Genomic DNA, 21,329 nt, shown 5'->3' on the forward strand with positions numbered 1-21,329 from the left:
ATGCCATTTTTTCAAAGGTAGGAAAAATCTTTTTTTTTTTTTTTTTTTTTTAAGTAAACTCTACCCCTCGTGTGCAACTCGAACTCATGACCCCAAGATCACAAGTCATATGCTCTATGGACTGAGCCAGCCAGGCACCCCAGGAAGTCTTAAAGGTGAAAAAAAATGTGTTCCTTTTTCCTTGAATTTCCCCAACGATATTTAAGAGCAATCACAGCAAAGCATTTCCTACCATTTCGATACTTCAAATTAAGACCTATTAGAAACCTGGTAACTGACCTTGGGTTTTTTGGAAGTCAATCATGTCTGCTGAAGACAGTTCATCATCACTAGATGTCCCTTCCTGATGATCACAATTCCCAGAAAGTGCCCTTGCTTGTCTTCTTTGTGACCTATGTTTTGCAATAAACCAAAAACAAATTTAAAACAGTTCCTAAAAACAAAAACAAAACAAAAAACAGTTCCTGCTGAAAAGAAGTACTTTAAAACAAAAACTAGGAGTCATCATTTATTTACAATGTCTAGAATATATACCATATTATTATTATTAGCACACAATTTTGTTATTGTTTTTGGCATTTTAGCTTAATTAATCTGAATTGGTGGTTCTCCCTCTTTTCCTTAAAGTACATTCCCATGGGCTACCCAGATTTTAAAGAGGGGGTAACAATATAATAACCGGCTTCTAGTTATAAGCAAGTCCCAGACCGATAAATGCCATCTTACCCGTTCCTTTTGACTGATCCAGTATACCAATGTGTCTTTAAACCCTGGGGGTAAGGACTGTTTAAATTTTGGTTTTATATCATTCTCACAAATTAATGTTCAGTTAGGGTTATTATACCATATGGGCTAACTATAGTTAAGTAGTGAAAAATACTTGCTCAAGTCTTCACTTTATATATAGCTACCTTCGAGATTCAATCTCTTCCAAAATCCATGGAGTTTTTTCACCTACAGCCAAACTTCCATTTGTTGATGTCTCAGCTTTGCCTGTTAACAAATAAAATTAATTTCATACTGCAAATTCTTAAAAGAAATAAAATGAAATATTCTGAAAACAAAAGTTGTATTTTGGGTGTATATACATGTAGGTATATACATAAACACACTTACTTTGCTTAAATCGCATACTTCATCATATAACGAAATTATAACGTTAGCTCCCTATCACAATATTGATAGGCATTGAGCCTGCTAGCCTAAGATACCCTGACTGGTGAATATAGTTCAGCACTTGAGAACAGTAATAAAATTCTACCGTGTTTCTTTTTCTTGTATTCTTTTTCAGGTGTTTTCACCAGTTTTTTTTTTTTTTTCCTCATCCCTGAATTACTAGAAATATTTGCATTACCAGTAAGTTATTCATATTATTTGTTACTTTAGTATGTACCATAATTTATAACTAACTACAAGTCATGTGTTTGAAAGTCATTTTGCTTTAATCAGCTACTTGGTTACGATCTCATCTCCTTCACTATTCCCCAACAGAACCTAATCAAAGGAAGGCATCTCTGAAAATACAAAACCAGTGTGAGAACTAAAAGGCAGCATCCAAATCTTATTTGAGATCTTACAGATGATTCTCTACTAAAACCCACCAAAATGTCTTTAACCTCCACACCTAATCCGTGGATCAGCCATGAAATCTTTAAGTTAGATTTCTGACACAGCCTACAGACTATGTCAACTCATCTCAACAAAGTCATTATATAGCCATATACTGTCTCAAATACCAAATGATTAGAAGTTGTAATTTTTATTTTTTTTGTCTTAGGCTTAATTCAAGATATTTTGAAGCCCTAGTTCTAAATATTTTGGGGTTTTTGCAAAGAAATAGGTGAAAGGTTAGTGGGAAAATACACAAAAAGGCATTTTTTTATACAGAAATAAAAATTTTTATTCTCTAGCTGATAAATCATAAATGATATTGAATATGAAAAACACTAACGTGATAACTGTTGTAAATACGTTGATTCATGTTTTAATTCATCTTGCCTGCGTTTCATAAAGGTCATGGCTTGTTTTAAAAGGAGTGCATGCATGGATGACTCTATTTCTTGGATGCTGATAATCTGAAATACACATATAAGTAACATTTTGTAGGTCATCAATAATCAATTATAAAAAGTAATACTCAGATAAGCATATGTATGTGCTCAATACCCATATAAAAGAAACATTTCCAATACTACCACATTTTAATTAAAAAAAGATTGTGAGATACAGACCTGGCTGCCAATACTTTAATATCGATAATCAATTTACTGCACCGAAACAGCTATAAATATCATAAAAAATGAAAGCAAATGGGTTCGAGTCTGGAATATGGATAGGAGTGAATAGATAAGAAATAGGACATTTTTTTTTTTTAATTTTGAGAGAGAAAGCACACGTGCGTGAGTGAGAGAGGGGCGGGTGGGGGGTGGGGTGGGGAGAGAATCCAAAGTAGGCTCTGCACTGTCAGTGTGGAGCCTGATGTGGGGCCTTAACTCACGAACTGTGAGATCATGACTGAGCTGAAATCAAGAGTCGGACGCTCAGCTGAGTCACCCAGGCACCCCCAAATAGGATTCTTTTTTATTTGAGATATTAGGAGGAGAAAATAAAGGGTGCAGATATTTTTCATAAGCCGAGGGGGCAGACTGTAGGAGAGCACTTGAGGAAACTGTTAAACCTGAAAAAAGGGGAGAATGGAAGAGACCTAACCAGACAGGTAAGAAAGCTATGAAGCAAAAATGAATGATTAGTTTCTTACATTTCTTGAGCAACAATTCTCCCCACTCCAATGATGTTCCCATAGCAGCTGCCCTGGGTACATCAATGTGTAGGCCAATGAAACTTTAATTCTTCAAGGATCAATGAATTAAGTTGTATTGCAATAAATACTTCAGAAAGTAACTACCAAGCGACAGTAAAAGGTAGTCAACTTGAAACAACTGGAGAGAAAAAAATCCAATTATTTGGTAATATTTTAAATGTAAATAAAAAGCAATGAAGAAAGTACAGTGTATTTTTTAAATGGTTTGTCTACTTAAAAAAAAAAGTCAACTCAAGACCCAATTGTAAGGACTTAGTATGTATAAAACAAAAGCAGACTTATAAAGGGAAAGAATGATTCATAAATCTGATTAACACAAAAATGTCAAATGATCAGGATGTCAAAAAAAACACTGCAAACAAAATCAAAAGACAAACTGGAAAGTTTACCTGTATCAAGTGGCATTAAAAATTTTAAGCAGTAAAGAATTTTCACCATATAAGGAAAAAAAAGGAAAAAAAGAAAAATTGCCAATATGAAAAAAGATAACAAGGCAAAGACAACTCACCAAAAGAGACTGCATGTGTTAATAAAACAAAGGTTTTGTTTGAGATCAAAATAAGTATGTACAAGCAAAAAACATTATTTATTTATTTATTTATTTATTTATTTATTTTAATTTTTTTTTTTTCAACGTTTATTTATTTTTGGGACAGAGAGAGACAGAGCATGAACGGGGGAGGGGCAGAGAGAGAGGGAGACACAGAATCGGAAGCAGGCTCCAGGCTCTGAGCCATCAGCCCAGAGCCCGACGCGGGGCTCGAACTCACGGACCGCGAGATCGTGACCTGGCTGAAGTCGGACGCTTAACCGACTGCGCCACCCAGGCGCCCCAAAACATTATTTATTAAAAAAAATTTTTAATGTTATTTTTGAGAGAGAGTGTAAGTGGAGGGGGGAGGGCAGAGAGAGAGAGAGAGAGAGACAGACAGACAGACAGAAGATCCTAAGCAGGCTCTGTGCTGACAGCAGAGAGCCCAATGTGGGGTTCCAACTCATGAACCATGAAACCATTACCTGAGCCAAAGTCGGATACTTAACTGACTGAGCCACCCAGGTACCCCTGCAAAAATCGTTTTTTAAATGAAGTAAGCTAAAAGTTAAACTGATGCAATCTTTCTGGTATTCAAATAATTTAGCAATGTTTCATAAGCCTTAAAAGATATTTAGAAACTTTGACTTAATAATTCACTTTCTAGGAATTTTTTTAAACAAATGGAATTTTAACACAAAAATTTATATTCAAAACTTTGTTATTTATAATACCAAAATAATTGCAAAAAAACCCCAACTGTCCAATATTAAGGGGATACTTAATATCACAGCATGTCAAAAATGTGTAGGAAAACCCTGAAGGAAATTAGTTGTGGGATTTTAGACTTTAAAAAAAAAAAAAAATCTCATAGTAAGGGGATTTCTTTATAAAAAGGAAATATTGTATTTATGACCATGTACCTTTTCATTAAGACAGTCAATTAAATTTTCCACATAAATTTTCATGCTTTTATAGAATTTAAAATTTAGAGCTTGATTTGATGAATTCTCTAGTTTCTGGATGGTACTCTTCGAACTCTTGACATCTTGTATGTATTTTTCATATTCCCTCAGGTGTGAGCGGTGAGTATCCTGTAGCAGTGTTAATCTAAATAAACAAAATAAAAATAAATGAAAACTGCCTTGTTTCTCCAACTTTGATTTCTACCACGATAACTATCAATCTAATGAAATTTTTTTTTAAAGCTATCTTACAGAGCCCACCAAGGAAACTGACAAGCCTATAAACCTGTGTTTACGAGACTTGCTGAGCAAAGGACACCACAATGAAAAAGGTCTCAAAGGAAAAGGGAGGAAAGGACACTTACAGGTTTCAGGTGCTTGAGCTAATCAGAGGATAATTCTACAGTGAAAGTTAGTAAGTGTGGATTGATCAGAATTTGTAAACTAGGTGAGTTGCTAGACAATCCAAGGTCTTATATTTGAAATACGGGAATCCACGTGGAGTTACTGTTAAATCAGTTTGTGGTCTTTCTTCGAATATGGGTATTACTGAATAAGCTGGTATTAAAACCATTTGAACATGTTATGATTTGGTATAATTTAATGTTTTATGACTCGATGGTTTTTCTTTTTTTTATTAAATTTTTTTTTTTTCAACGTTTATTTATTTTTGGGACAGAGAGAGACAGAGCATGAACGGGGGAGGGGCAGAGAGAGAGGGAGACACAGAATCGGAAACAGGCTCCAGGCTCTGAGCCATCAGCCCAGAGCCCGACGCGGGGCTCGAACTCACGGACCGCGAGATCGTGACCTGGCTGAAGTCGGACGCTTAACCGACTGCGCCACCCAGGCGCCCCATGACTCGATGGTTTTATCTGTCATTAGAATTTGATGTTCTTTCAGGCATATTTCCTGTTTTTGCTGTAGTCCCCCATACACTGCTTTATTGATAACACAGCCTACTTTTATTTTATTTTTTTATTTTTAAATATTTACATCCAAATTAGTTAGCATACAGTGCAACAATGATTTCAGGAGTAGATTCCTTAGTGCCCGTTACCCAACAGCCTACTTTTTTTTTTTTTTTTTAACTCTTATTAGTATCACATGTATCAACTAACGTAGCAAGAAACAAATGTCAAATATAATTCAATGTCTGCTTATTTTTTAGAAGTCAGTTATCTCTCTGTATATTTGCCAGTAGAGGAATAAGAAACACTATTTCTTTAAAAATATCTGGAATGTGTTTTCCACTAATATTCGACACTGTGAGTACATTACAATTTGAGAATTAACTACAAATGAAGTAACAAATTCATAGTATGTAGACTTGAACTTTCTTAAAAAAATTCAACTCCTTCAGCTAACTTGCTGTGTATAATGAAAAATCATTAGTAAACACTTGCTTAGACCAAATGTCATCTTTTTTTTTCTTAAAGACCAAAAATGTTTTCTAAGTTTCCCTGGAACAATGACTAATGCATTCGTCTTTCCAAGTTTTTCCTTGCATTATGTAAAGAATACAGACAGTTAAGAAATAAGACAATAATGTACAGAAAGCATTAAAAAACTGCTTTAATTAAGTGGAATATTATTGGTTATAGCAGTAAGATCATAAATACATATTAAATGAAAAAAGCAAGGTAGAGAACAGGGGATATGATGTGCTTTAGTTTTGTATAAAAAATGGGGCAATATATAAGTATATATGTACTTGTATCGACATACATACAGACTACTTCTGGAATGAAACATAGGAAACCGGGAGGAGTGGTTCTTTGGGGAAGGTGACTTCCTTTTCTCTGTATATCCTTTTGTACCATTTGATTTTGTCTAGACAATAAAAACGTATTTTCTTTTTAAAATAAACTCAGTTAATGAAAAAATAAAATACACTAAATTTAAAATTAAAACCTATCCAGATAAAATGAAATGCTACTATTAGTGATCTGCTACCTTTTTTTCCCTATAATGCATGCAAGACAACTCTCTCAAACACAATTCCAAAAAAGGCAAAAAAACAAAAACCGCTAAGTCCTGAATTATATGCAATTCTAGATGCAACAGCTGTAATTCTGGCTCTTTTCTTTCAGTTAACGAAGGACTATCAGAAGGACAGTAAATAGGGAAGTTATTACAAAAATAATACAGAATCAAGGCAATTTTCATCATTTAACATCACTACTGAAAACCAATCATCTAGAATAGAGGTTGGCAAACTTTTTCTGTAAAGGTCCAGATAGGAAATATGGTTGCTGTTGCAACTACTCAATTCTGTGATGTAGCTAAAGCAGCCACAGACAATATGTAAATGCACAAGTATGGCTGTGTCCCAATAAAACTTTACTTACAAAACAGGGAGTGGGTGGGGAGTTTGCCAAGTCACTATAATACAGAGGTAGCCTAATATCTAAAAACTGGTATCATCTAAAGACTTTTATGTTTATTTCACTATACAATGCTATTGAATGTCCTTTTCTTTGTCAAACCATATAAACGAACAACTATGACCAATATATTTTAGTTGCAATATAATTAAGAAGTGAAGCTACTTTAAAGTTGATTTATATAAAAGACACAGGGTAAGAATTCTGAACCTATTACCAAGTATTAGAAGAAAAGTTCCTAAGTATTAAAAAAAAAAAAAAAGGCAAAGAAAACGTTCTTTATGAATACTAACTTGGGCAGGAGAACCAAGTTCTCTCTTTGTATCACATGTTATATAGGACTATTTAAACTTTTCCTATCATACTCATTCTTTCAAATATCTAAAGAAGCACACTAGATTCTGAGTAGTAAAACAGAAAAATATTTAAGACAAAACAACCTATTATGATGGGTTTGCCTTATCTTTAGCAAAACATACTATTTATATTAATACTCTCCACTTAAGTTTTAATAGTAGGAGAATAAAAGATGTGTCCAGACTGGCAATCTATTTCAAGAGCCATAAAAATATGCATCATTTTACCCAGGTCACCTTTCCTCAGACATTTAAGAAATAATGTAACAGATTAAATAACTTACAAGAACATTCATTATCTTTAGCATTATTTATGAGAGAAAACTTAGAAGTCAGAATGTCCAACAGAGAAATATTTAAGTAAATTATTATAAATCAAGTATATTAACAAAATATGCTTATTTTACTGCAGTCAAAAAACATGTAACAAAATTTATAATCTTAACCTTATTTTTAAGTGTGCAGTACAGTATTAACTTTATGCACACTGTTGTGAACAGAACTCTAGAACTTTTCATCTTGTAAAACTGAAACTTTATACCCACTGATCAACAATTCCTCCTTCCTCTCCTCCTCCTAACCATGGCAACCACCATTCTATTTTCAGTTTCTAAAAGTTTGATACTTTAGAAAGATCATGTAAATAGAGTCAATGTAGTATTTACCTTTTGTGAATGTCTTATTTCATTTAGTCCTCAAGGTTCTTGTTGTAGCATATACTGAGATTTCCTTTTTTAAGATTGATAATACTCCACTGTATGCAAAGATTTTTTTTTTTAAAGGTTTATTTATTCTCAGATAAGCACATGCTTGTGCACAGGGGAGGGGTAGAGAGAGGAGAAGGAGAATCCCAAGCAGGCTCCACGTTGTTAGCGCTGAGCCCTACGCGGGGCTCAATCCCATGAACCCGTAAGATTATGACCTGAGCTGAAACTAAGAGTTGGATGCTCAACTGATGAGGCACCCAGGTGCCCCTGTAAATTGTTTTCTGTCTTATTTTGTGCACATACACACACACAAAAGTGGAATTGCTGGATCATATGGTATTTCTATTTTTAATCTCTTGAGGAATCTCCATACTGCTTTTCACAGCTGTGGCACCATTTTACAGTCTCATCAATAGCGTATAAGGGTTCCCTTTCCTTTACATCCATGAGAACACTTATTGTTTTCACAGTGGCCATCCTAATCATTGTGGCTTTGATTTATAATTTCCTGATGTTTAGTGATGACCATTTTTTTTCATATGTTTTTTGGCCACTAGTATGTCTACTTTAAGAAATGTCTATTTTTCAGTTGGATTTTTGTTGTTGCTGAGTTGTATGAGTTCCGATACTTTGGATCAGATAGTGTGCAACTCTTTTCTTACTCCACAGTGTGCCTTTTCACTGTTCATTATTTCCTTCGCTGAACAGAGGCTCTTTAGTTTTAGTTTGATGTAGTCCCACTAGTTTATTTTTGCTTGTATTGCCTATGCTTTTCTTTCTCAAGACTGTTTTGATTATTGGTTTGAATAATCAAAACAGTCTTGGGTTCTTCCAGATTCCATATGAATTTTAGAATTTTTTTCCTATTTCTGCAAAAATTGCCACTGAAAATTTGATAGGGAATGTACTGTATCTGTTGACTGCTTTGGGTAAAACTGGGTATTTTAACAATATTAGGTCTTCTAATCCATGAACATGAAATGTCTATTTATGTCTTCTTCAATTTCTTCCAGCAAGGTTTTATAGTTTTCATTGTACAAATCTTTTACCTCCTTCATTAAGTTTATTCCTGAATTTTATTCTTTCTGATGCTATTGTAAATGACTTTTTTTAAACACACTCTTTGGATTTTTTATGGTTAGTCCATAGAACCATAACTTTTTGTGTTGATTTTGTATCCTGCAAATTTGCTGAATTAGTTCTAACAGAGTTGTGTGTGTGTGGAGTCTATTTAGAGTTTATGACATATAAGATCATATCTATATAGAGTTAATTTTACTTCTTCCTTTCTTATTTGGCTGCCCTTTATTTCTTTTACTTGCCTGAATTCTCTGGCTAGGACTTCTAATTCTTTGTTGCACAGAAGTGGCAAGAATAGGGGTCCATGCCTTGTTCCTAATCTTACAGGAAAAGCTTTTGGTTTTTCACCATGGATTGTTAGCTGTGGGCTCTTCCTACATGGACTTTATTATGTTCATAAATTTCCTTCTATCCCTAGTTGGTTGTTTTTATCATGAAAGGGTATTGAATTTTGTCAGGTGCTTTTTCTGTCATCAACTGAGATGATCATGTGGTTTCTGTCCTTCATCCTGTTAATGTAGTGTATCACACGAACTGATTTTTGCTACCAATCATCCTTGTATTAAGTAGATCTCACTTGGTCATGATGTAGAATCCCTTTAATATGTTGTTGAATTAGGTTTGCTAGTGTTTTGTTGAGGACTTTTGTATCAGTATTAATCAGGGTTAGTGGCCTATAATTTTCTTGTTAATATTTTTGTCTGGGCTTTGGGATTAAGGTAACACTGACCTCATAAAATGGGTTTGGAAGTGTTCTCTCTTCTTCAGTTTTCTGGAAGGGTTTGAGAAGGAATAGTGTTAATTCATCTTTAAATGCTTGGTAGAATTCTCCAGTGAGACCATGTTATCCTGGGCTTTTGCTAGTAAGGTTTTGATTCAATCACCATACCAGTAATAGGTTTGATTAGATTTTTAATTTCCTCATGAATCAGTCTTGGTAGGTTGTACATCTCTAGAAATTTAACAATTTCTTCTTGGTTATCAAATTTGTTGGTATATAATTGTCCATATTAGTCTCTCTCTCATGATCCTTTTAATTTCTGTGACATGTTTTAATTTTTTGATTTGAGCCCACTCTGTTTTTTACTTAGTATAGAGCTAAAGGTCAATTTTTGTCAATTTTACTAATCTTTCATACAAAAAAACAAACCCAACTTTGTTGATTTTTTTGTTGTGTATTTTCTGTTACCTCTGCTTTGATCTTTATCATTTCCTTCCTTCTGTTAATTTTGCACTTAGTTCTTTTTCTAGTTCACTGAGGTGTAAAGTTAGGTTGTTGATTTGAGATCTTTCTTTCTTTCTAATATAAGTGTTTATTGCTATAAATTTCCCTCTCAGTAATGCTTTAGCTGTGTTCCCTGTTTTGGTATATTGAGCATTTGCTTTCATTTTTCTCAAGAGATTTTAAAATTTCTAATTTGATTTCTTCTTTGATCCACTAGCTGTTCAAATGTGGTTTAATTTCTACATATTTATGAATTTTTGCTTTTCTTCCTGACTTACAGTTTCATTCCATTGTGTTTGGAAAAGATACTTGGAAAGACTTCAATATTAAACTTGTTACGACTTGTCTGTTACCTCACATTAGATCTACCTTGAAGAGTATTCCATGTGTGCTTGAAAAGAATGTATATTCTGCTGCTGTTGGGTAGAAATGTTCTGTATGTCTGGTTAGGTCCATTTTGTTCAAGATCACAGTTTCCTCATTGATTTTCTGCCTGGATTTTCTATTCATTATAGAAAGTGGGATACTGAAATCTAATATTATTACTGTATTACTATTTCTCTCTTCAGCTCTGTCAGTATTTGCTTTACACAGGTGCTGTAATGTTAGAGGCATATATAACTGTTTACTATAATTCCTGATAAACTGATCCCTTTATATCCTATGTCATTCTGTCTTTTAAAATAGTTTTTAACGGGGAGCCTGGGTAGCTCAGACAGTTGAGCATCCAACTTTGGCTCAGGTCATGATCTCACGGTTCGTGAGTTCAAGCCCCACGTTGGGCTCTGTGCTGACAGCTCAGAGCCTGGAGCCTGCTTCAAATTCTGTGTCTCCCTCTCTCTGCCCCTCCCCATCCTGCACTCTGTCTCTCAAATAGTTTTTATGTCACTACTGTTCTTTAGTGTACTATTTGCATGTGATATATTTCTCAATCCTTTCAATCTCAGTCTCTATGTATTCTTAAATCTACGTCAGTCTCTTACAGACAGAATATAATTGGATTTTAATTTTTTTAATCCATTCAGCCATTCTGCTTTTTGACTGTAAAGTAATATTAATACAGAAGGACCTGCTATTGCCATTTTGTAAACTGCTTTTTTCTTTTAAAGTTTATTTTGAGAGCGAAAGCACCCATGCACACTACTGGGGGAGGGGCAGAGAGAGGGAGAGAGAGAATCCCAAGCAAGCTCCCTGCTGTTGGTGCTGAGCCTAATGTAAGGCTCAATCTCATGAACCTGTAAGATTATGACCTGAGCCAAAATCAAGATTCGGATGCTCAATGAGGCACCCAGGTGCCCCTGTAAATTGTTCTTTAGCTTGTAGTTATTTTGTGCCTTTTCCTCTCTTGCTACCTTAGTGTTTTGAATTTGTAGTGACATGCTCTCAGTCTTTTCTCATTTTCTTTTGTGCTTCTATACATTTGTGTGTGTGTGTGTGTGTGTGTGTGTGTGTGTGTGTGTGCGTGCGCACACCATGGGGATTACAAAAAACATCTTATAGTTCTAATAATCTACTTTAAGCTGATAACAACTTCAATCACATACAAAAATTCTTATTCCTTATTTCCTCCACTTGTAACTGATGTCCCAAATCATATTTAAACAATTTTTATTCATTAACAATGTTATAGTTTTTTGTGTTTATCTTTTAAATTTTATACCTGAACTGATTTTTACATCACCCTTAGAATACTACATGATTCTCTATTTGTCTACATACTTAATCTTTACCAGCTTTATACATATTTTAAACCAAAGCTGTGTCAAATTATTATTTTCTTTAAGTAAACTCTACACCAAACATGGGACTTGAACTCACAACCCTGAAATCAAGAGTTGCATGCTCACCTACTGACTAAGCTAGTGAGGCACCCCAGACAGCCTTAGATTTTCATATGCTTCATGCTACTGGCTGGCCTCCTTCCATTTGAACTCGAAGGACTTTTTTTTTTTTTTTTTTGTAAGTACACTTCCTTTATTCAGGGTGAGAAACCAAACCAGAATCCCAAACATGTAAAAACCCAAGGTGCTAGAAATACAAAATTAATTCACATTCAAGCTTGTCCAGACCCTGGCCACAAACCCTAGTGAGGTGCATGTGAATACTAAGTCATAGAGAGGGGGACAGGAGTGAGGCCAAGAGAAAGGGTCGAAAGGGGCTCCCATAGTCCCCCTAGGGATCACTTCACAGTGGTACCTCTACTTTCCCAGTGACAGTGAAGGCTAAGTCCTAACCTTTTAACCCCCACCCATCCCTAGCCAGGGCTTTGAATGCCAGTCCCAAATGGTTTTACCCTCTCTTGCCCCATCCTCACTTGCTCAGACTTCCAGCCTCACTCTTCTCCTCCTCCATACTCTTCTCTGTGATTAGTACCAGATTAGGGTACTATTTGAACTACAGTGAAACTAGGGTAGAGAAGTTAGGTACTACTTGAACTACAGTGAAGCAGGGTAGAAACAGGTGAAAAAAGAGCAGTCCAAGAATCTCCCTCTTCATGGGATCCCAAACTATACAATCAGCTCCTCTTTCGCATCTGCTTGGATTTGAGAAAGTGCACTATAGGCATAAGCAGCTATCCTGGAGACCCGCTGCAAGTCAGAAAAGGAGATGGGCTTGCTGGCCAGCACTTGGGACTGGCTGGTAAGACATGGCAGCGGCAGCAGCTTCTTCCAGTGGGTTAGGCTGCTCAGCACAGCCAAGTGGGTGCCGTACTCCCTTGCCTGGCCCGTGCACTTGTGCTGCTTCATGCCCTGGGAGTCTGTAGCAGACACGTCAATGATATTGCTGGTTCCCTTAGCAAGCATGGGGAGAGCAGGGCCTGCTCATCTATGTGAGTGGAAGGCAGGCTGGTAGTTGGGCTCAGCTCCACTGAAGGCTTTAGTAGGGGGGCTTCTAGGGTCAAGCAGTAGCAACTGCTCCTCTTGATCTTTATCTCAGTCCTTATTCTCACTGCTCTAGCAGTGACCCATGGCTGGGTTCAAGTGTTCAAGTTGCGCCGAGGAGGGACATGTCCAATGGCAGCCCTTTTAGTCACATCTTGAAGGACTCTCTTTTTAAAAAAAATTCTAATATTTATTTGTCTGTTTTTTATTTATTATTATTTTATTATATTTTTAATGTAATTTATTGTCAAGTTGGCTAATATACACTGTATATAGTGTGCTCTTGGTTTCCGGGGTAGATGCCCATGACTCATTGCTTACATACAACACCCAGTGCTCATCCCAGTGCCCTCCTCAATGCTCATCACCCATTTTCCCCTCTCCCCTCCCATCAACCTTTCTGCCTCCCCCCTATCAACCCTCAGTTTGTTCTCTATATTTAAGAGTCTCTTATGGTTGTAATAAACGATTTCACATCATGATCCCATCTATGACCTAAGTCATATACGGATTATATCCTTCTTTTAACAGAAACTAAAACATAAAAAGGAAAAATGATCTGTTTAAGGTTACTTATTGAGTCAAAGGCATAGAACTCAAATATAAGCTTTCTGTTATTTAATTCTTGTTCAACTTTTTTTTTTTTTTTTTTTTTAAATTTACATCCAAGGTAGTTAGCATATAGTGCAACAATGATTTCAGGAGTAGATTCCTTAGTGCCCCTTACTCACTTAGCCCATCCCCCCTCCCACAACCCCGCCAGTAACTCTCCGTTTGTTCATATTTAAGAGTCTCTTAGGTTTTGCCCCCCTCCATGTTTTTATATTATTTTTGTTTCCCTTCCCTTATGTTCATCTGTTTTGTCTCTTAAAGTCCTCATATGAGTGAAGTCATGATATTCGTCTTCCTCTAATTTCATTTAGCATAATATCCTCCAGTTCCATCCATGTAGTTGCAAATGGCAAGATTTCATTCTTTTTGATTGCTGAGTAATTCTCCATTGTATATACATACACCACATCTTCTTTATCCATTCATCCATCGATGGACATTAGGGCTCTTTCCATTCTTGGTTATTGTTGATACTGCTGCTATAAACACTGGGGTGCATGTGTCCCTTCAAAACTGCATAACTGTATCTCTTGGATAAAAACCTAGTAGTGCAATTGCTGGGTTGTAGGGTAGTTATATTTTTAATTTTTTGAGGATGCTTCATACTGTTTTCCAGAGTGGCTGCACCAGTTTGCATTTCCACCAGCAGCGCAAAAGAGATCCTCTCTCTCCGCATCCTTGCCAACATCTGTTGTTGTCTGAATCGTTAATGTTAGCCATTCTGACAGGTGTGAGGTGGTATCTCATTGTGGTTTTGATTTGTATTTCCCTGATGATGAGTGATGTTGAACATTTTTTCATGTGTTGGTTGGCCACCTGGATGTCTTCTTTGGAGAAGTGTCTATTCATGTCTTTTGCCCATTTCTTCACCGGATTATTTGTTTTTGGTGTTGAGTTTGAGTTCTTCATAGATTTTGGATACTAACCCTTTATCTGGTATGTTGTTTACAAATATCTTCTCCATCAGTTGCCTTTTAGTTCTGCTGAGTGTTTCCTTCGCAGTGCAGAAGCTTTTTATTTTGATGAGGTCCCAACAGTTCATTTTTGCTTTTGTTTCCCTTACCTCTGGAGACGTGTTGAGTAAGAAGTTGCTGTGGCCAAGGTCAAAGAGGTTTTTGCCTGCTTTCTCCTCAAGGATTTTGGGCTTTCTGTCTTACGTTGAGGTCTTTCATCCATTTTGAATTTATTTTTTGTGTGTGGTGTAAGAAAGTGGCCCAGGTTCTTTTTTCTGCATGTCGCTGTCCAGTTTTCCCAGCACCATTTGCTGAAGAGACTGTCTTTATTCCATTGGATATTCTTTCCTGCTTTGTCAAAGATTAGTTGGCCATATACTTGTGGGTCTATTTCTGGGTTCTCTGTTCTGTTGATCTGAGTGTTTTTGTGCCAATGTTTATTTATTTTTGAGAAAGAGAGAGAATGAGAATGAGAGAGAATGAGAGAGAATGAGAGAGAATGAGAGAGAATGAGAGAGAATGAGAGAGAATGAGAGAGAATGAGAGAGAATGAGAGAGAATGAGAGAGCGAGCAAGCAGGGGAGGGGCAGAGTGAGAGGGAGATACAGAATCCGAAGCAGGGTCCAGGCTCTGAGTCGTCAGCACAGAGCATGATGTGGGGCTTGAACCCATGAACTGCAAGTTCATGACCTGAGCTGAAGTCAGCGTTTAACTGAATGAGCCACCCAGGCGGTCCTTGAAGGACTTGTAATAACAATTTTTTGTAAGGCAATTCTAATGGTGATGGACTCCCTTGGTTTTTACTTATCTGAGGTCTTTATTTTTCCTTCATTGTTGAAGGACATTTTTACTGGTTATAATTATCTTGGCTGGGAGTTTCTTTCAGCACTTTGTACACATCATCCCAGTCCTTCCAGCTTATAAAGCTTCTGTTGAGAAATCTACTGATAATCTTAGGGGGATCCCTATTACGTGAAAAGGTGCTTTTGTCTCGCTGCTTTCAAATTTTTTTCTGCCTTTGAAAATTTGATTGTCTCAGTGTGAGCTTCTCTGGTTTATCCTTCTAATCTTTTGAGCTTGAACCTGGATGTCTACTTCCTTTCTCAGATTGGTAAGTTTTTGGCCATTAGATCTTCAGACAAGTTCCTGCTCCCCTCTCTTCTCCTATGTGGACTTCCATAATGTGTACATTGTTCTGCTTGATGTGTCCTGTAAGTACCTTATGTTTTCTTCACTCTTCTTTATTCTTTTTTCTTTCTGTTCCTCTGACTTGTAATTTCAAACCAATGGCCTTTGATGTTACTGCTTCTTTCTTCTGCTGGATCAAGTAGGTTGTTGACCCCCTCTAGTGAATTTTTCAATTCACTTACTGTATTGTTTGGCTACAGAATTTTTTTTTTTTAAATAGTTTTGTTTTGTTGATATTCTCACCTTGTTCATGTATTGTTTCCCTGATATTGTTGTGTGTGTTCTCTTATAGCACATTCAGCTTCTAGAAGTAGATTATTCTGAATTGTTTGTCAAGTAATTCATAGATCTCTGTTTCTTTAGAATTGGTTCTAGAGATTTATTTTGCTCCTTTGGTTGTGCCAGGTTTCCCGATTTCTCCGTCTCTTGTTATTTTTTGTTGTTGTCTTGTACATTTGAAAATGCACTTAAGGGAAATAGCTTCATATAGTGGAAGAACATCACCAATCAGCCTGGCTAGAGATTTGGAGGGCAGGGAGAGGTCTTCTCAAATCTTTTACAAGGAATACATCTCCTCTGGGTTTCTATATGAAACTTCCCTATATGAATTTGTGGGTTTTTTAGGTGTTTGTAGTCTCTTGCTCCCTTTGGTGTTTGTCTGAAGTCCTCTAGGCTTTCTGGGTGTGCAGCAACTGAGCTCTCTTTTGTTCTCTGTGGCCCCCAGATATCCAAGGTATGACATTCAGGATGCTGACATAGCCAAGGCAGGAAACAGTCCCTCAGGCAGTTCCTCCAAAAGCCCAAACATTAGATGTATGTTTCACTCTTCTTTTTTCCCTCTCAATGGAGAGGCTGTGAGCTGGGCTTTTTTGTTCTCTCACAAGCAGCGTGGGCTTGCAAGAGTGGCTGATGCCACTGAAATGAAATGGCTTTTCTTACCCATTACAATGTGGCTCTTGGCTTTGAGCTTGCTTGGGATAGTGCAACTTTCTAACTGATTTCTGGAGTTCTCATAAAGGCTTTTTGGACTGTATATTGCTAAGTTGGTATTCTAGGAAGAAATGAGGTATGCCATAGTTTCCTACTATGGCATCTTGCCATCACTCCCAACTTATTATTTTTAAAAATTAAAGGTTATTTAACAATGCAGATACAAGCTTACAAAAATATTAAAACAAGAATTTAATACTTATGAGTTTTAACCATGTGGTATGTATCTATTATAAAGATTAAAATGACCTATATAGAAAGGAAATCAGTTGTACTAGTGGAGTAACACAGGTGATGCTATTTTTTCCTACAAATATGTTTAATATTAGTGTTTGTACTTAATAATTAAAAAGAACATAGTGCTTTTTTCACTATTAAATGTCTGGGACAAATTATTTTAAAATCAATACTACTTACCTAGTATTTAATTGCTTCTTTATAATTTCTAAATTTACTGGTGGAAATGAAGTGGAAGTATCAAACTTCTTCACTGTCTGAGATTCACTGTTGTAGGAAAGATCTAGGTCTCGTCCCTAAAAATATGAAAATTTGTATTGTTTTAAAAAACTCGTTAATCTTACAAATATCAACAGCATGAGAGAAGACTGGGTATCCAATGTATCACCAGCTCAAAATTCCATGCCTTTGACATTTTTCATAGTTACAATAAAACATTTTTATAATTCTCACAGTTTTAAAATATGGAACTTTAAATATGCATGCAAGAGGCAAATTACAAAATCTTACTTTTCACAAAAGCTTGCTTTTTGGTTATTATTTATTTTAGAGAGAGAAAGAGAGAGTGCACAAGTGGGGAGAGGGGCAGAGGGAGAGACAGAGGGAATCTTAAGCAGGTTCCATGCTCAGTGAGGAGCCTGACGTGGGGCTCAATGCCATGACCCCGGGATCACGACCTGAGCCGAAATCAAGAGTTAGACCCTCGACCAAATAAGCCACCTGGATGCCCCCCATATTATGCAATTTTAAAATTAGTTATAACTATGTAATAGAAACAGGGGAAAACATTTATAACATGTCAAGCAAACAAACCAGAATTTGAAATTGTATGCTATTGTGGTTCCCAAACTACATGCCAAGGCATCCACGTGAACTCAAAGGGATGCTATGAAATATTTTAAATATACATTTTATTTATTTATTAAAAAAAATTTTTTTTTAATCTTTATTTTTGAGAAAGAGAGAGAGACAGAGCATGAGCAGGGGAAGAACAGAGAGAGAAGGAGACACAGAATCCAAAGCAGGCTCCAGGCTCTGAGCTGTCAGCACAGAGCCTGACACAGGGCTTGAACCCACGAACTGCGAGATCATGACCTGAGCTGAAGTCGGACGCTTAACCAACTGAGCCACCCAGGTGCCCTTAAATATACATTTTAAATATAAATGTTTTAAATATTTTCAGGGAATACATATTCATCATTTATTGATCTACTAGTTTTAACTAGTTCATAGCTCCAACATTAGATTGTGCTACAGTCCTTTGATGAAGTCTTATTAGTGAAGGTGGGTTTTTGGTGGATGTAATAAAAAGCAAGTACCTACTGAAAATCAATTTAGAAAGGAGAATGGCAGTGTCTAATCTTGAGGTGTCATGCAGTGCCCAAGAGGTGCACACATTTCATTAGTAAGTGTGGTTATTTAAAAATGAAATTAAAAGATTTTTTTTCTTCAATTTATCAGTGTTATTTTTTCCAAAGACTACTGAGTTATTAGGACATAAATAGTATTAAATTCTATCGCCCTAAGTACTCAATAAATGGAATTGCTTTAGTACTTCTTTTGGCCTAAGGGCATCAGAATAAAGTTAAAGCCACTGTGGGTTCCATGAATGGGAAGTCTGGGAATTTCTGATATACACTATGCCTATAATTAAACAAATACTTAAAAAGGAATTATGCAAACCTGAGCAGAGTAAGGACTGTGACATGTTTTTTTCTCCAAGTATTTTTTTTTCATGCTGTTGCTACACTGATTTTACTAAAAAGGGGAGGGGGAACCTAAATCTATTATAGTTATAAAAACAGCCCTCTAAATCATTTCTCTGGTCAGAGATTTCTAAATATTGTTACAACCAAAGACTTACTTTACTTAGCTTCTTAGTTTTAATAACACAGAGATCTTAATACTTTATTTAGAAGAGCAAATAATCTTTCAAAGCACTGTTTTTTGCTTTGTTTCTTGTGTGTGTGCAAGCGGGGAGGGGCAGAGGGAGAAATTCTTAAGCAGGCTCCATGTCCAGTGCGAAACCCAACATGAGATCTCATGACTATGAGACCATGACTGGGGCTGAAATCAAAAGTTGGACACTTAACCAACTGAGCCACTCAGGTGCCCCTCAAAGCATTACTGTTAAACAGATTAAAAAATAATAACTTTATATTTATGTAATGTATCAGCACTTTATTTTAAATCATTATGATTTTGAGACTTATAGCCACCTACTCATGTAGGTAACATTATCTTCCTATTTTATTGATGAAAAAACAGATTTAGAAACTTTGGGGAGCCTCGGTAGCTCGGTCCATTAGGCATCTGACTTCGGCTCAGGTCATGATCTCATGGCTCCTGGGTTCAAGCCCTGCATCGAGCTCTGTGCTGACAGCTCAGAGCCTGGAGCCTGCTTCAGATTCTGTGTCTCCCTTTCTCTCTGCTCCTCCCCGCTCACACTCTGTCTCTTTCTCAAAAATAAACACTAAAAAAAAAAAAAAAAGAAAATTAAATAATTTGCTCAAAGTTTCACAAATATTTATTGACCACTCACAACATTAGGCACAGAAGGATAAAACACTGAATAGTTCATAACTGTCGACCTCACAGAGCATATATTTCAGTGGTGTAGCCAGAACCCAAATCCAGGACTTTTGAGCTCAAGAACAATTATTTTTATTAGTTTTGCTCTAAACATATTTGTTTAAATTTTACATTTACACACCTACCGTATGTTGCAGTCACCATAAAACTAAAGATAAAAAAAAATGGTCCCCTTAAGTGGCCTAATAATATGTGGAAGGTGTTTATAATCTAGCGGGAAAAGAACATGGTATATAAGGTGTAGTGAGTTGAACAGTGACCAAAAGGTAAGTCTATGTCCTAACCCCTAGAACCTGTGAATATTACGTATTTGGAAAAAGAGCCTCTGTGTTTGTAATTAAGCGAAGTATCTCAAGATGAGAACATCCTGCATTATCTAAGTGGGCCCTAAATCCAATGTTAAGTGTTCTTGTAAAAGACACATAGAAGCACAAAGAAGGCCATGTGAAGGAGACAGCAAGGGGTTATGCAGTCACAAAGCAAGGAACACCTAGAGTGACCAGAATTTGAAAGACAAGAGAAGATTCTTGCCCCTAGGTCTTCAAAGGGTGCACAGTCCCTCTAACACCTTGCTTTCAGATTTCTAGCCTCCACAACTGTGAGAAAATCAACGTCTATTTTAAGCCATCAAATTTGTGATAATTTGTTATAGCAGCCACAGAAAATTAATATACATGGTATAAAAAAATTATTACCTCTGTGATTTTAACTGCTTTCCTCATCTGCTGCCGTTCCCAAATATCTTGAGTTTCATCTTCCTGACTTTCTTCACTTGTTTCTTCATTTCTAGGTGCTAGGGGAAAAAAAAAAATCATGAATGGTATTTATCCCTTCTAATAGCATCAGCTAACATTTTTGGGGGGCTTATAATGTGCTGCTGGCTTAGCAGCTTTACATATGTTAACTTATCGTTCACAATTCAGGGAAGAAAGCACTATTATCATCCTTATTTTATAATGAGGACACTCCTATCAGGAATTTAATAATAACTTGTCTGAGGAATGTGCTGAAGTGGAGACCTGAATCTGGGAATCTGTACTCCTCACCAAACTGTCCCACTAAAAACACTTCCATAGTTTCACATATGGAAAAAAAAACTTGAAAAAAAATGAAACATTTGGTGTTCCTTAACAGAGATTATAAATTCTTTTTTTAAAATGCTTATTTATCTTGAGAAACAGCAAGAGCCCACACACGAGCAGGGGAGGGGCAGAAAGAGAAGCAGAGAATCCCAAGCAGGCTCTGCACTCGATCTCATGAACCATGAGATCATGACCTGAGCGGAAATCAAGAATCAGATGCTTAACCTACTGAGCCACCCAGGTGCTCCCAGAGATTATAAATTCTACCTGAGAATCTAAATATTGAAAAATAATTTCTGGGTTATAAAGAACCAAAAGTCTCATTCTGAAAAAATATTATTTGAAGTGACAAAAATTTTGGTAAAACATATTATTGTTTATAAATGAGAAATGTGAGAATAGTCCTTTGAGACCCAAAGACTATTGGGTGAGGAAATTTTTTATTAGAGCAGGGGAGATTTTAATAAATGAAGCCTAAAATCTCTGTATATGCTTCCATGTTAAAAAAAAAAAATCTTTACAAAGGTTATAATGAAAGTTTTCAATGTCAAAAATAAGACTGCACAATTTTTTAATCTGTCAAAAAAGATCAAGTGGAGGTCAGACAATATTAAATATTATTACACGTTATGTTTGGTAATAGTATTTTAATAGATTTATCTTTTACAGACTATGATGTCATTGACCAAATTGGTATTAAATAAAAACCAACTTCTAACA

At 36.1% G+C, this 21,329-nt stretch overlaps 1 protein-coding gene and 1 pseudogene across 4 annotated transcripts in view; both read right to left on the minus strand.

Moving 5' to 3' along the window:
• The window catches only part of GCFC2 (GC-rich sequence DNA-binding factor 2), a 56,504-nt gene that overhangs the window by 27,011 nt on the left and 8,164 nt on the right, over nt 1-21,329 (minus strand). For all 4 annotated transcript variants that reach the window (XR_006960157.1, XM_047068377.1, XM_047068378.1 and 1 more), the window contains 6 exons: nt 20,223-20,320; nt 17,116-17,231; nt 4,277-4,463; nt 1,952-2,075; nt 912-993; nt 280-392 (listed from right to left, as the gene is read on the minus strand). Coding sequence is in view for 3 of the 4 variants with exons in the window: in XM_047068377.1 (XP_046924333.1) it covers nt 280-392; nt 912-993; nt 1,952-2,075; nt 4,277-4,463; nt 17,116-17,231; nt 20,223-20,320 (720 nt within the window). In the remaining variant the exon portion in view is untranslated. The remainder of the gene's footprint in view (nt 1-279; nt 393-911; nt 994-1,951; nt 2,076-4,276; nt 4,464-17,115; nt 17,232-20,222; nt 20,321-21,329) is intronic.
• On the minus strand, nt 12,566-13,042 carry LOC124503373 (ragulator complex protein LAMTOR1-like; annotated as a pseudogene).

Source organism: Lynx rufus, unplaced genomic scaffold (genome assembly GCF_022079265.1).
Source record: "Lynx rufus isolate CCGP_SWC_20201006 ecotype Redwood Valley unplaced genomic scaffold, mLynRuf1.p SCAF_8, whole genome shotgun sequence".
Classification (NCBI taxonomy): Eukaryota; Metazoa; Chordata; class Mammalia; order Carnivora; family Felidae; genus Lynx; species Lynx rufus.